The 16799-nt window shown below is 43.7% G+C and overlaps 1 protein-coding gene across 2 annotated transcripts in view; it reads left to right on the top strand.

Moving 5' to 3' along the window:
- The first annotated feature begins 1442 nt into the window (after nucleotides 1-1442).
- The window catches only part of LOC117356528 (receptor-type tyrosine-protein phosphatase alpha-like), a 153021-nt gene continuing 137664 nt past the window's right edge, over nucleotides 1443-16799 (top strand). For both annotated transcript variants that reach the window (XM_033935862.1, XM_033935855.1), the window contains exons 1-2: nucleotides 1443-1574; nucleotides 16507-16713. In XM_033935862.1, coding sequence (XP_033791753.1) covers nucleotides 1457-1574; nucleotides 16507-16713 — 325 coding nt within the window. In that variant the 5' untranslated portion in view covers nucleotides 1443-1456. The remainder of the gene's footprint in view (nucleotides 1575-16506; nucleotides 16714-16799) is intronic.

Below are 16799 nucleotides of genomic sequence, written 5' to 3'. Positions count from 1 at the left end.
AACTTTATGCGTGCTTCCATCGGTAGCCAATGTAACTGCCGGTAGTAGGGTGATACATGATCGAATTTCCTTAGTCCGAAGATTAATCTGACCGCTGCATTTTGCATTAGTTGTACACGTCGCATATTTTTTGGGGAAATAGCTAAGTAGGCGATGTTACAATAGTCAAGTTGACTTAGTACGAGGGATTGGACCAGGGTTCTGAATGCCGACGTATCGAAATAAGCTTTAATGGATCTGAGTTTCCAGAGAGTGAAGAATCCTTTTCTGATTAAGGAGTCCACCTGGTCTTTCATGGTTAGGCATTGATCTACAATTACACCTAGTATCTTTATTGTGGGCTGAATGGGGTGATTAAGTTCATTGATGCATAGAGGTGTTTTGGTGTCAAACAGATGTGGTGAAGCAATGAAGAATTTTGTTTTTTCTGAATTAAGTTTGAGCTTGAAGTTTGTCATCCATTGCTCCATCATGTTTATGGCTTCTGAAGCCTTGGGAATAGTTTCCGAGATAGAGTCAGCAAATGGGATTATAATCGTGAAGTCATCTGCATAACTGAATAGTTTTATCCCCAGCTGAGTTAATTGCAAGCTCAGTGAGGACATGTAGACGTTAAATAGAAATGGAGACAATGGTGACCCTTGTGGCACACCGGATGGATTGCTCCAGGTATCGGAAAGCTCATGATTGAAGCGTACTTGATAGGTGCGGGATGTAAGGAAGCCACGAAACCAGTTCAGCACCTCGTCTTTGATACCAATGGCGTCTAGGCATTGTAGCATTTTCCTGTGGTCTACCAGGTCAAAGGCTGAACTCATATCGAATTGCATAACCAATGCATTGAGGCCCCTGCTAAACAGTAGGCACAGGTTGTCTAAAATAGTTGCAATTACATGCATTGAAAAGTCTGTGAAGCTGTATTTTGGGTTTTATTTGTACTTGGCAATTTTTCCAGTTTTCTACCAGTGGGTTCTATACCTCGTTAGTACTCTTAGCTATCTCCCCAAGGGACAAGGAATACTGCCCCTTTGGTACTCTCAACTGCCTTCCCCAAGGGGCAGGGAGCGCTGCTCTGTTCGTCATCTTAGCCACAAGAGGTTCTAAGAGGGGGAGTAACCTTTTCCTTGAAGCCCTATTTTCCACGTTGACTTGGGTAGTAGCATCACAAGGGCCTCTGGCCCACCTCAATTCCTTTGAATATGTGAAGCTGCAGAATGGCAGGAAGTAATCGGGGACCTTTCAATATGCCAGCTTGCTAATTTTGCGTGCACCGAGCAAAGTTTTATTTCACTCTGCTTGCCTGGATTGAATGAGGAAGCTGCAGTTATGGAAACCACATGAAAATTTTTCAGTTTCCGTTTTCAGTTTGCATCTTACAGTGGCTCACATGGGTGGGAGGGGTACTGGAAGGGGACTTGGGGCAGTGGTGTGTGCGTGAAAGATTGAGTGCAGAAACATGGCTTCTTGTCATCTTCCTCAGGCTGCATTTCTGCTTCTTCTGACCTTTGTCCTCATATGTAGAGCTCAAGATTCAGTAACTGGAAGTGCTGACAAAATTACAAAGACATCAGAAGGTAAGACGCTTAATTTGCATTGTACAGGTGACTTTGTGAAATCTAATCTAGTCTAATTTTCATTTTATAAACCAAATCTACTCCCTAAGGAGCTCGACTCGGTTTACAGTTTGTTAAAAAATGAAACATAACAAGTAAAACTGTGGGATAAAAACAGAAATTGGTTAGATTAGATGGATGGAAAAAGTTAGAAAAAAGTATGTTGAATTGCTTAAAATTACTATTCGACAGCTAAAATCAAATTCACTATTGTGAAAACAACCAGGTTTTTAAACTTTTTCGAAATTGAAATAATTGATCTACCAGTCTTACGAGAATCTGGAAGTCCAGTCCAAATTCTCACCAATTTAAAAGTAAAAGATTTACTAAGCTTCCCAGTGCTTTTAATACCTTTCAGAGAAGGAAATGCTATTTTGTGAAGAATTGTTGTAATTCCCACTAAGGGGAATCAAAGAGTCAAGTATTCCATAAAGGAGTTTGAAAACCAAACATGCACACTTGAACTGGATCCTATGATGGACTGGAAGCCAATGGAGTTTTCTCGGCAAGGGGGAAACATGGTCGTACTTTCTCTTTCCAAAAATAAGTTTGGCCGCTATATTCTGTATTAACCGGAGACGATCCAAGCTGCCCTGTTTAATGCCCAAATAAATAGAATTACAGTACTCCAACTGGAAACATTTCTTTGCTAAGGAAGTTATTTGGTCATTGAAAGTGAGAGAGGAATCCAGAATAATACCCAAACTCTAGAAGTGAAGTCAAGTTGTAATATAATATTTGATTTCAATGCAATATTAGTAGGGAGATTAACTAATCTAGGTCTGTTCCAAAGCTTAGTTTTTGCAGCATTCAGTTTCATTTGAATGGCATTCGCCCAACTCTGGAGCTTAGAAATACAGCTATCTACGCCTTTAACCAGGTCACTGAAATCGTGTTTGACTTCCAATAAAATAGAAATGTCATCCACATAGGTAAAAATAGATTCTGCAGGCAGAAGACAGAAATTTTTTTAAAGACGTCATATAGATATTAAATAAAATAGGTGACAAAAGAGAATCTTTGCGACACCCCACATTTGAGTATCCATGAAGATGAGACCTGGCCCTCTATGCATACCTCATAAGAACGTCGCAAAAGAAATTTACTAAACCAATCTAGATCCACATGGGTTAGTCCTATGTCAACCAACATATGAATCAAAATATCACGATGAACCACATCAAATGTGGCAGACAAGTCAAATTGTAATACACTTTCCCCTCCCCATTCGCAGTTTCTGCACTCGCAATTTCACATAATCGTGATTTTTTTTTCTGGGGAGGGGGAAAATTTAAAAACCCATATTTTTTACCTCCCTGCCGCCTTCCTGGCCTTACCTGGTGGTCTAGAGGGCTTTCGGGTCAGGAGCGATCTTCCTATGCTCCTGCCCCGTGCAGATTGCCATGAGGAAATGGCTGTAGGGAGATCCCGTCGTAGTCTCGAGAGACTACGGGAACTCACAGCAGCCATTTCCTCATGGCGATCTGCATAGGGCAGGAGCGTAGGAAGACCGCTCCTGCCCCGAAAGCTCTCTAGACCACCAGGTAAGGCCGGGAAAGCGGCAGGGAGGTGGGGGTGGGTCAGAGCCGGATAATCGCGGTTTTTCGCCATTCAAGGTCCGGCTCTGCCCGTATCCCCCCGCAAATAACGAGGAAGAAGTGTACTACTGCATATTTATTTGAATTTTTGCAATTAAAGATATCAAAAGAGTTTCTGTACTGAAATTAGGTCTAAATCCATGTTGAAATGGTAATAGAACAGAAAGCTTCTCTAGACAGTAACATGAATGCTCTCTTCAGGGCAGGATTACTGGTCCCGACTGTCTGCTGGATCATGACATGATTCTCTACTGCAGTGTCTCTCAAACTTTCTCGAGCCGGGGCACACTAATGGTAGTGGCCGCGGCTTGAGGCAACCAGAAGTGCGCAGACGTTGCCATGATGATATCACGTGTATGCATGACATCATCACGTCAACATCCACGCTTGTGCAGAGGCCCTCCAGATGGGCCCCGAGACGCCAGTAAGGGGTGCCAGCGGGGAAGAGGGCCGGAGAGACGGAGAGGCACTGGGGCCAGCTGATTGCCTACAGCAGCGTTTCTCAACTACTTCAAGCTAAGCACCCCCTAAGTCTAACAAATGTCAACTGAGTACCCCAACCACAGACCTCCCATCCCCTTTACTAATTGTAATGCAATTTTTTCCATTCATTTTTCATACACACAGAATATACACAGCAGATATAAATTCTCAAAACTGACACATTTCATTCACTATATTGAAAATAAAATAATTTTACTTATCGGCGAACCTCTGCAGGCTGCTTTAATTAGCTTTAAAGATGGGACCGGGAGGCTGGGGGGAAGCCGGAGGATGCTAGAGAGAAGGGGGAAACATGCAGGCCTTCGGTGAATCGGGCAGCACTGGCTCTGTACCGCATAGGGAAGTCAGCTGGCAGCCGCCTCTCTTCCTCCTCAGTGTGCCGTGGCACGCTTGAAATCTCAGGAGACACACGAGGATGCCCCAGCACACAGTTTGAGATACACTGCAAAATCTTGACTCTGTAATTAAGATGCCAAGCGCAGTCTGTCTATAGTTTACGTATCCTGATTACCTCTTTGTGAAATCAACAAAAACCATGTTTAATTGGTGGTCTTCCATCCCCTCCCATCAATCTTTGAGGTTTTGAAGTGCTGGCAGTCCAATAAGAACATAAGAAAAGCCTTACTGGGTCAGACCAATGGTCTCACGGTGGCCAATCCAGGTCACTAGTACCTGGCCAAAACCCAAGGAGTAGCAACATTTCGTTTAGAATCCTAAAGAATAGCAAGATTCTGGAATCTCAGAGAGTAACAAAAGATTCCGGAACCCCAAAGAGTAGCAACATTCCATGCTACTGATCTAGGGCAAGCAGAGGCTTCCCCCATGTCTTAATAACAGACTATGGACTTTTCCTCCAGGAATTTGTCCAAACCTTTCTTAAAACCAACTACGCTATCCCCTTTTACCACAACCTCTGAGTGAACAAATATTTCCTCCTATTGGTTTTAAAAATATTTCCCTGTAACTTCATCGAGGGTCCCCCTAGTCTTTGTCATTTTTGACGGAGTGAAAAATCGATCCACTTCTACTCCACTCAGGATTTTGTAGACTTCAATCATATCTCTGCAATTGATTGTATCCTTTGTGGAAGAGTAGACATGGCTCTCCTGTGCAGTCTGTCTCTGCTCCTACTGGTTCAGCCCTCCTGGGCCATGAACGTTTTTGAAACTCGCAGGCCAGTAATTCCTAGTTCTAGTCCCGTACAAATGCCAAGTCATGAAATGGCAAAGGAGGATAGACCTGGTAGTGACAGAGACATTCAGCGGGGATTTCGCATGCACAAATAATAGTTGTGTGTCGGATGGTAGCGATTGTGCCGGGACTGCCAACCCCTGTTGGTGTGCATGAGTTTTATAGGATCTACTCGTAGTGAAAGGACTGAAAACTGCTTGGCTAAAAGTCTGTGCCTGCTTCCGTGGCAGAAGTGTTTAGGTCAAGAGATTAACCATGATTAAGTGGAAGGTAAAAACATCCTACAACATGGGCTAAAGAGCCCCCACAGGGAGGAAAAGCCTCAGACAAAACCCTCCCACTGCCAGAGCAGCGGCTAAAGTGTTCAGGTGAAAAACCTCATTGGCATAAAAACCTCCTGTGGAGACCACCGTGGCTCTAAGTTGTGTTATGGATGGTGAAATCAATGACTAAGTCAATTTCTTAAAGTTGTAATGACTCAAAACAGTCACCCAAAGTGCTGTGGTGGTGGGAGGGTTTTGTCTGAGGCTTTTCCTCCCTGTGGGGGTTCTTTAAGCCCATGTTGTAGGATGTTTTTACCTTCCACTTAATCATTGTGAAAGTGTTATTGTTGACAATTTTGATTTTTTCACACATTCTGAGTTTTGATACCAATAGGTCAAGAGATTAAAACAGGCCATATATCTTTGAACTTCATTTGTGGGGCTTAGCTCAGTCTGAGAGTCTAGGGCAGGGGTGCCAAATGTCGTTCCTCGAGGGCTGAAATCCAGCCAGGTTTTCAGGATTTCCCCAATGAATATGTATGAGATCTATTAGCATACAAGGATCATATCTTTTGATCAACCAAAGCCCTCTATGACAGACACACTACACCGAACACTAGAAACGATAGTAACATGGATGAGAGATCATAAACTGAAGCTGAACCCAGACAAAACAAAATTTATCCTCCTCGAAAATAACAAAGTCTCAACCATAGCCAATATAGAAATTAACTCAACCAATTACCCTATTCAACCCACCCTAAAACTACTAGGAATGACAATAGATAGATGCTGCACCATGCAATCACAAATCAATAAAACAATACAGAAATCTTTCGCAATTATGAGAAACTTAAGACTAGTTCAAAAATTATTCGATAGAACACAATTCAGGCTCTTAGTACAATCCCTAGTCCTAGGTCTTTTAGACTATTGCAATATTCTCTACCTCCCCTGCCTAGCAACAGTGATAAAACAACTACAAACAATCCAAAACACAGCACTGAGACTTATCTTTTCTTTGAGGAAAGACGACCACATCACAGAGGCATAGCTCAACTCACACTGGCTTCCAATTCCGGCAAGGTTACTATTCAAATTCTACTGTCTACTATTTAAAACCATAAACGGCTACAGCCCAACCTACCTAAACAACCGCCTCATCCAAGCTACATCAACTAGACACTCCTTTCACGCACCCTCCAATCAAAGAAGTTAAATGGGAAAAACTATATGATGGCCTCCTAGCCACACAAGCAGCAAAACTCGACAACCAAATCTCCAATCTACTAATTATGACCCCAGACTACAAAACATTCAGAAAAAGAAATAAAGACTCTCTTCAATAAATTCCTGCAAATGACTTAATAACGCTAGCTCCTTCCCACTTCTCAATACCACTCCCTAATACCATCCCGATTCCCCAAAACAACCTCATCTACTCTGTAGCTCCCCTAGAAATTACCAGATATTTTCTTCATGTAATACCTTTCTTGTAATTCTTTTGTAATCCGCCTTGAACCGCAAGGCAATGGCAGAATAGAAATCTCTAATGTAATGTAATGTAATTGCAGCCCTCGAGAACCGACATTTGACACCCCTGGTCTAGGGCTTGGAGTGGAGGAAAAGCCTATGGCTAATCTGAGGGTCTGTTTTTCATGATTTTTATGGTTAGTTTTGATGTACTTTTGTGCTTTAATGTGGCCGGATTGAATTACTTGTTAAATCTCCCCTTCCCTCTCCTCTGAAAGTGAAACCAGAAGGGGATACCGGACTTTATGACACCTTCAGGTATTAACAGAGTAGTCAGCAAGGCTGAGGAAGAGCCTCACGGTTATTTTGCTGGCTTTTACACTGAAGGATCCAGGTTCAAATCCCACTTCTGCTCTTTCTCTTTAAAATGTGAGCCCTCCAGAAAAAGAAATATATCTACTGTACCTAAATACATGATCCCTATTGAAATGGTCGACATTCAGGAATAGTTGGTAGTTTTCTGTTTGTGGATGCCTCACAAAATATTAAAAAAAAAAAAAGAGTTAAGGTATTGAAGGGAATAGACTTGGTAGATAAGGACAGGTTGTTCACCCTCTCCAAGGTTGGGAGAACAAGAGGGCACTCTCTAAAATTGAAAGGGGATAGATTCCGTAGAAACGTAAGGAATTTCTTCACCCAGAGAGTGATAGAAAACTGGAACGCTCTTCCAGAGGCTGTCATAGGGGAAAACACCCTCCAGGGATTCAAGACAAAGTTAGACAAGTTCCTGCTGAACCAGAACGTACGCAGGTAGGGCTAGTCTCAGTTAGGATGCTGGTCTTTGACCTAGGGGCCGCCACGTGAGCGGACTGCTGGACACGATGGACCACTGGTCTGACCCAGAAGTGGCAATTCTTATGTTCTTATGACTGAGCAAATTGAGAGAGTTCATGCTCTGGAACATCAAAAAATTGGGATTGGGGATTGCGTCTGAAATGGGAGCAGATACAGCAATTATACCTTGTTAAAGGCAGGCTAGAAATTTTGAAAAACGATATAGAAACCCAGAAGTGCAAGTGGTGGTTTGTAAGAAATGAACTCAACCTTTTCAGCTACAGGGAGGACTATTATGTTAAATTAATCAGGTTTGCTATTCCGCTTTTTCCTATTCAGTTCAAAGGTTAGATTACATTACAAGAGGTTGGGTCAGTTACCAGGAAGATACAATGGCATGCAATAGAAATGTTCCCTATCATCTCTATTTATTTATTTAAGAGCGAATAGCGTAGCTGGTTTTAAGAAAGATTTGGACAAGTTCCTGGAAGAAAAGTCCAGGAGGACTGAGACCCATCCTGGATCTCAGAGCTCTCAACAAATTTCTAGTCAAGGAGAAATTCAGGATGCTATCCCTTGTCCTGCTTTATCCTCTCCTCAATCAGAACGACTGGCTATGTTCTCTGGATCTCAAGGAAGCCTACACACATATTCCAATTCATCCAACTTCCAGGAAGTACCTCAGTTTCCAAATCAATCGATGTCATTACCAGTACAAGGTCCTCCCCTTCGGCCTGGTATCTTCTCCCAGAGTCTTCACAAAGTGCCTGATTGAAGTGGCCACATCTCTTCATTCCCACGGCCTTCAAGTCTTCCCTTACCTGGACGACTGGTTGATCAAGGCTGTATCATCTCAGGAAGTGGTCCAAGCAACATCTCAGACCATTTCTTTTCTTCAGGTTCTAGAATTTGAAGTCAACTTCCCCAAATCACATCTTCTTCCAACTCAAAATCTGCAATTCATTGGGGCAATCCTAGACACCACTCTCATGAGAGCGTTTCTTCCTCAAGATCGCCTTCAGGCTCTCATACGTCTGTGTCAGCAACTGCTTCCTCTTTAATCCATCTCTGCCAGGCACATGATGGTTCTTCTAGGCCACATAGCTTCCATTGTCCATGTGACACCACTGGCACAGCTACATCTTCGTACTCCTCAGTGGACCCTTGCTTCTCAGTGGTCTCAAGCAATGGATCATCTTTCACAACATATATCTGTGACATCATCTCTTCTGCAGTCACGTCATTGGTGGATAAGAACATAAGAATTGCCACTGCTGGGTCAGACCAGTGGTCCATCGTGCCCAGCAGTCTACTCATGCGGCGGCCCCCTGGTCAAAGATCAGTGCTCTAAATGAGTCCAGCCTTACCTGCGTATGTTCTAGTTTAGCAGGAACTTGTCCAACTTTATCTTGAAACCCTGGAGGGTGTTTTCCCCTATAACAGACTCCGGAAGAGCGTTCCAGTTTTCTACCACTCTCTGGATGAAGAAGAACTTCCTTAAGTTTGTACGGAATCTATCCCCTTTCAATTTTAGAGAGTGCCCTCTTGTTCTCCCTACCTTGGAGAGGGTGAACAATATGTCTTTATCTGCTAAGTCTATTCCCTTCAGTTTTTTGAATGTTTCGATCATGTCCCCTCTCATTCTCCTCTTGTCATGGGAGAAAAGGCCCAGTTTCTCTAATCTTTCATTGTACGGCAAGTCCTCCAGCCCCTTAACCAATTTAGTCGCTCTTCTCTGGACCCTTTCGAGTAGTACCATGTCCTTCTTCATGTTTGGTGACCAGTGCTGGACGCAGTACTCCAGGTGAGGGCATACCATGGCCCAGTACAGCGGCATGATAACCTTCTTCAATATGTTCTTGATCCCCTTCTTAATCATTCCTAGCATTCTGTTCGCCCTTTTCGCCACCACCATACATTGTGCGGACGGCTTCATCGACTTGTCGATCAGAACTCCCAAGTCCTTTTCCTGGGAGTTCTCTCCAAGTACCGCCCCGGACATCTTGCATTTGTGCATGAGATTTTTGTTACCGATATGCATCACTTTACACTTATCCACATTGAATCTCTTCCCATGTCGATGCCCATTTCTCGAGCTTGATTATGTCACGTTGCAGATCTTCACAATCCCCCTGTGTCTTCACTACTCTGAATAACTTTGTATCGTCTGCAAATTTAATCACCTCATCCTTTGTACCAATGTCCAGATCGTTTATAAAGATGTTGAAGAGCTGGACTTGGGAGAGTCTTTGGACGTCGTGTACCTGGACTTCAGTAAAGCTTTTGACAGCGTCCCACACCGCAGGCTGCTAAGCAAGATGAAATTGATGGGGTTAGGAGAGACACTAAATGCATGAGTCAATGATTGGCTGATTGGCAGACTTCAGAGGGTGGTGGTTAACGGTACCCTCTCTAAAACATCGGAGGTGACCAGTGGAGTGCCGCAGGACTCAGTCCTGGGTCCACTCCTTTTCAACATATTCATAGGGGATCTGACTCAAGGGCTCCAAGGTAAAATAACATTATTCGCCTATGACGCCAAACTATGTAATATAGTAAGTGAATGCAATTTACAGAATAATATGGCGCAGGACCTGCTTACATTGGAAAGTTGGTTCTCGACCTGACAGCTAGGTTTCAACGCTAAGAAATGTAAGGTCATGCATCTCGGAAGCAGAAATCCATGCAGGACGTACTCCTTGAACGGAGAAACTTTAACTAGGACTTCAGCAGAACGAGATTTAGGAGTAATCATCAGTGCAGACATGAAAACTGCCAATCAAGTGGAGAAGGCTTCATCTAAGGCAAGGCAGATGATGGGTTGTATCAATAGAAGTTTCGTCAGCCGAAAGCCTGAAGTCATAATGCCGTTGTACAGAGCCATGGTGAGACCTCATCTGGAATACTGTGTTCAATTCTGGAGGCCACATTACCGTAAAGATGTGCGCAGAATTGAATCGGTTCAGCGGATGGCCACCAGGATGGTCTCGAGGCTCAAGGGTCTCTCGTACAAAGAGAGACTGAACAAATTGCAGCTCTACACTCTCGAAGAACGTAGGGAGAGGGGAGACATGATTGAAATGTTTAAGTACATCACGGGACGTGTTGAGGTGGAAGATGATATTTTCTTTCTCAAAGGACCCTCAGCCACAAGAGGGCACCCACTCAAACTCAGGGGCGGGAAATTTCATGGCGACACCAGAAAGTATTTCTTCATGGAGAGAGTGGTTGATCATTGGAACAAGCTTCCAGTGTAGGTGATCGAGGCAAACAGCGTGCTAGACTTTAATAATAAATGGGATACCTATGTGGGATCCCTACGAGGGTCGAGTTAAGGAAATTGGGTCATTAGGGCATAGAATAATAATTCTTAATCTTGAATTTATTAATAATGTTGTATTTGACTATTCATTTTAAATTCCCTACCTTGTGTTTTTACCTAACCTCCTTTTCTATAATAATTTGTAGTTCAAATCCCCTTTACCTTTTTGTTTTTGTTTTGTTAAAGTTTGTATATAGTCTAGTTCATTTTAATGTTTATGTTTAAATGTATTACTTTTTAATATATTGTAAGTTTAATTGTTTTTTAAATATGTTCATCGCTTTGAATTAAGATTAAGCGATTAATCAAAATTTTAATAAACTTGAAACTAGACAAGGGGATGGGTCAGTAGAGTGGGCAGACTTGATGGGCTATAGCCCTTATCTGCCGTTATCTTTCTATGTTTCTATGAGCACGGGTCCAAGCACCGAGCCCTGCGGCACCCCTCTAGTGACGCTCTTCCAGTCCAAGTATTGTCCATTTACCCCCACTCTGTTTCCTATACTCCAGCCAGTTTTTAATCCACGTGAGTATTTCACCCTCGATTCCATGGCTCGCAATTTTCCGAAGTAGTCATTCATGTGGAACCTTGTCGAACACCTTCTGAAAATCCAGATATACAATGTTGACCGGGCCGCCCTTGTCTATCTGCCTGTTTACTCTCTCTCGAAGTGCAGCAAATTTGTCAAACAAGATCTGCTTTTGCTGAAACCGTGCTGGCTGGTCCTCATCAAACCTTGTCCGTCAAGGTGATCAATGATGTGGTCCTTTATCAGTGCTTCTACCATCTTTCCCGGTACCGAGGTCAGACTCACCAGTCTGTAGTTTCCCGGATCTCCACTCGAACCTTTTTTGAAGATCGGCGTAACATTCGCCACCTTCCAGTCTTCCGGAATCTTCCCGATTTGATCGACTGATTGGCTATTAGTTGAAGTAGTTCAGCTATAGTTCCTTTCAGTTCTTTGATGACTCTCAGATGGATGCCATCCGTCCCGGGAATTTATCGCTCTTCAGCCTTTTGATCTGCCTGCATACCTCTTTTAGACTGACCATCAACCCTGTCAGTTTCTCGTCTTCATTTCCAGCATACCCCCTCATCACAAGGTCATCACGATAGATGCATCTCCTTATGCCTGGGTGGCTCATATTGGCATTGAAGCTGAGTTGCCAGGACCTAGACCAGCGCTCCAGTAGTAGTAGGTCGTGTATCATGTTGTCGGGCATTGAAACATAGAAACATAGAAAGTGACGGCAGATAAGGGCCAAGGCCCATCAAGTCTGCCCACACCAATGACCCTCCCCTACCTCCCTTTGCGAAGAGATCCCACCTTTCGATCCCATTTAGCTTTAAAATCAGGCACACTGCTGGCCTCAATCACCTGCATTGGAAGACCATTCCATCGATCCACCACCCTCTCGGTGAAGAAGTATTTCCTGGTGTCGCCATGCAATGTCCCTCCCCTGATTTTCCATGGATGCCCTCGTGTTGACGTGGGTTCCTTGAAGAAGAAGATATCCTCCCCCACCTCGATACGGCGCGTGAGGTACTTGAATGTCTCTATCATGTCCCCCCTCTCCCTGCGTTCCTCTAGGGAGTAGAGCTGCAATTTATTCAGCCGTTCCTCATACGGGAGATCCCTGAGCCCCATGACCATCCGTGTGGCCATTCGCTGGACCGATTCAAGTCTCAGCACATCTTTGCGGTAATGTGGTCTCCAGAATTGTACACAGTATTCCAGATGGGGTCTCACCATGGACCTATATAATGGCATTATGACTTCGGGCTTATGGCTAACGAAACTCCTTCGTATGCAACCCATTGAATCTATGTCCGTTGTGCTTTTGCCCACTACATTGCCCAGTTTGGCATCATCGGCGAATAATGTAATTTTACCTCGCAGCCCTTCCGCTAAGTCTCTTATAAAGATGTTGAAAAGGATCGGGCCCAGGACCGAGCCCTGCGGCACCCCACTGATCACCTCCGTCATTTCGGAGGGGGTGCCGTTCACCACCACCCTCTGAAGCCTACCTCCAAGCCAGTTCCCAACCCATTTCGTCAGTGTATCGCCCAATCCCATAGAACTCATCTTGCTCAGCAACCTGCGGTGTGGTACGCTATCGAATGCTTTGCTGAAGTCCAGGTATATGATGTCCAGGGACTCCCCAACATCCAGCTTCCTTGTCACCCAGTTAAAGAAGCTGATCAGGTTGGATTGGCAGGATCTCCCTTTAGTAAATCCATGTTGACGGGAATCCCATAGATTCTCCTCGGTCAGGATCGTATCCAATTGGCGTTTGATTAGAGTTTCCATTAGTTTGCTCACTATTGATGTTAGACTCACCGGTCTGTAGTTTGCCGTCTCCATCTTGGATCCTTTCTTGTGGAGTGGAATGACGTTAGCCGTTTTCCAGTCCAACGGGACGTTGCCCGTACTAAGGGATAGATTGAAGAGCGCGGATAGCGGTTCCGCCAAGACATCACATAACTCCCTGAGCACCCTAGGGTGTAGGTTGTCAGGTCCCATTGCCTTGTTAACCTTAAGCTTGGACAGCTCGCAGTAGACACCACTCGGTGTAAACTTGAAATTACTAAACGGGTCAACTGCGTCAACCCTTCTCTGTAGCTGAGGGCCAAGTCCCGGCGCCTCGCGGGTGAAGACTGAGCAGAAGTATTCATTTAGCAGTTGGGCTTTTTCTGAGTCCGTTTCTACAAAGTCTCTGTCTGGTTTCCTAAGACGTACTATCCCGCCTGAGTTCCTATTTCTATCACTTATATACCTGAAGAAGGATTTATCTCCTTTTTGGATGTTCTTCGCTAGAGACTCCTCCAAGTGGAATTTGGCCTCCCTAACTGCTGTTTTGACGGCTTTTGACTTGGCCAGATAGACTTCCCTAGAGCCCTGTTTCCCTGATTGTTTGTAAGAGATGAATGCTTTTTTCTTCTCCTCGATGAGGGCCGAAATCTCCGCAGAGAACCATTGAGGTTTATTGTTTCTTCGCCGTTTACTTACTGATTTAACATAGCGGATTGTTGCTTCCTGTATGGTGGCTTTCAAAGTCGACCACATTTCTTCCACGTTATCGATTCCTGCTTGGCTTTGTAGCGCCTGGTGAATGAAGTCTCTCATTTCTTTGAAGTTTGTGTCCTTGAATTTGAGGACCTTGGTCAGTGTAGTAGATTTAGTGGAACCTTTCTTGAGATTGAACCACACCATGTTGTGGTCACTGGAGGCCAACGTGTCGCCTACCGAGACCTCTGAGACACTTTCTCCATTGGTAAGTATCAGGTCCAGAATTGCCTGATCCCTTGTTGGTTCCAACACCAATTGCCTGAGTCTTGCTCCCTTCATAGAATTTAATAGCCTCCTGCTGCTGCCAGAAGCAGAGGAAAGCGTATCCCAATCCACATCAGGCATGTTGAAGTCACCTAACAATACTGTGTCCCCACGCAAGGTGATATTCTCTATATCTCCGATTACTTCCATATCTAGGTCATCCTGTTGTCTAGGGGGTCTGTATATTACGCCGAGATACAGGCATTTGTCCTTCTCTCTGGCCAAGTTTACCCAAAGGGATTCCCCAGTGTATTGGACATCTGTGATTCTGGTGACCTTAATGTCATCTTTAGTATATAATGCTACACCTCCTCCCATTTTGCCCTCCCTGTCCTGGCGGAGCAAGTTGTAACCCGGTATGACCATGTTCCACCCATGGGAGTCCGTGAGCCAGGTCTCAGATATCGCCACCACATCCAGGTCGGCATTCCTCATTTCTGCCTGGGCCCAGATATGGCCTGACATTAAATTTCTGGGCATAACACCAGCCGTGGCCATCAAAATACTGAGGGCTGCTTGCTGAATACTAGGCCCAGATTTTATAAATAGCAGCTGAAATTAGGTGCCTAGATTGGCAAACCTAGTTAATCTATGTGTATAACTTAATTATTCAATAAGGCTTAATCAGCGTCGTTAAATGAAAAGCACCCTTAAATAGCAATTCAAAAATAATTTTAAAATATGAATTAGCTGGTAGGCATCTTTTCTAAGGTGCCTACCAGAAAGTGATGGATTACATAGAAACATGACAACAGATAAAGGCGAAATTACCCATCTACAGCATCCACTATCTCCTCCTCTCCCTATTGGCTAAGGCTCTTAACATTTACATGTCCTCTTCTTATAGGCTAAGGCTCTTTACACCTGCATTGTGAGGTCATAAAGCTTTATGGTTATAGAAACATAATGGTAGATAAAGGCCAAATGGCCCATCCAGAGCATCTACTATCTCCTTCTCTCCCTATTGGCTAAGGCTCTTAACATTTGCATCTCCTCTTCCTATAGGCTAAGGCTCTTTACAACTACATTGTGAGGTCATAGAGCTTTATGATTATAGAAACATAGAAACATGATGGCAGATAAAGGCCAAATTGCCCATCCGCAGCATCCACTATCTCCTACTCTCCCTATTGGCTAAGGCTCTTAACATTTGCATCTCCTCTTCCTATAGGCTAAGGCTCTTTACACCTGCATTGTGAGGTCATAGAGCTTTATGGTTATAGAAACATGATGGCAGATAAAGGCCAAATGACCCATCCAGAGCATCCACTATCTTCTTCTCTCCTATTGGCTAAGGCTCTTAACATTTGCATGTCCTCTTCCTATGGGCGAAGGCTGTTTACATCTGCATGGTGAGGTCATAGAGCTTTTTGGTTATAGAAACATGATGGCAGATAAAGGCCAAATGGCCCATCCAGAGCATCCATTATCTCCTCCTCTCCCTATTGGCTAAGGCTCTTAACATTTGCATCTCCTCTTCCTATAGGCTAAGGCTCTTTACACCTACATTGTGAGGTCATAGAGCTTTATGGTTATAGAAACATGATGGCAGATAAAGGCCAAATGGCCCATGCAATCTGCCCATCCACTATCCCCTCCTTGCCTTAAGAGATCCCATGTGCCTGTCCCATGCTTTCTTTAATTCAGACTCTCTTTGTCTCCACCAGCTCTGCCAGGAGACTATTCCACGCATCTACCACCCTTTCTTAGATATCTAATCAGGATTTCTTAATAAGACTTTTCCAGTACAGATTCAAGGTGATTTACCGGATAAGAGGCCTATGAAGCAACATGGGGAAAGGAAGAAAAAGGCCAAGAAAACCCTGGCAAAAATGGAGAACGTCTAAGGTTTCAATGCCTAATAGCGCCTAGGACTACTTAGGCACTGCTAGGCGCGATCCTATAAATGGCTCCTAGCAGATGATTGACAATTGTGCTCCTCATTGCCATTTATAGAATCAGGGCCTTACTGTCTAAAATCACTTAAAGCATCTCACACTCGACTTCCTTTCATCAGGATAAATAGAAATAAAACAGAAAAAAAAGACAATAACATGATACGTTTTTACTAGACAAACATAAAACATTTTTGGATTAACTCTCAAAGGCAATAGCTTATTCTTCAGATCAGAAAATGCAAAACCCCTATATTTATTCATAATTTATTTGCTTGACATGGAGTTGAGGGTGGGGTCAGCTCAGGACAGGATACCTGCAACTAAGAGTAACACAGAAGTGACTCAAGTGAATGAAAAATGCATCTGTTATTGGAGCAGTTGTATAAGAGAACTGCCTTGATGGTATATCAGGGTGATGTGATATTTAATCTGTATGATTGTCTAAAGCATCGCATACACTGTGTCTTTTCAACAGAGAAATGTGACGTTTCTAACTGGGACAGACGCCTTCAATTTACGCCAGAGAAACCTTTTTATGGAAGTTCTGAATCTGTGACCTTGAGCTGCCCTGAGGAATATGAACTTTCACAGAACATTCAACAAATACAGTGTCAAAGAAAGTGGGATGAATACCTGAAGAAATACCATAATGAATGGAGTAAAACAGGGATTACTTGTATCAGTAAGTTTCATAAAGAAAGACGTACAAATAGTAAATATTCCTGAAGCTTAGTCACTTAGATAAATGCTTTCTCTTCCATCACACAG

This window comes from Geotrypetes seraphini, chromosome 1 (assembly GCF_902459505.1).
Source record: "Geotrypetes seraphini chromosome 1, aGeoSer1.1, whole genome shotgun sequence".
Classification (NCBI taxonomy): Eukaryota; Metazoa; Chordata; class Amphibia; order Gymnophiona; family Dermophiidae; genus Geotrypetes; species Geotrypetes seraphini.
This window is presented reverse-complemented; position numbering and strand designations above follow the sequence as displayed.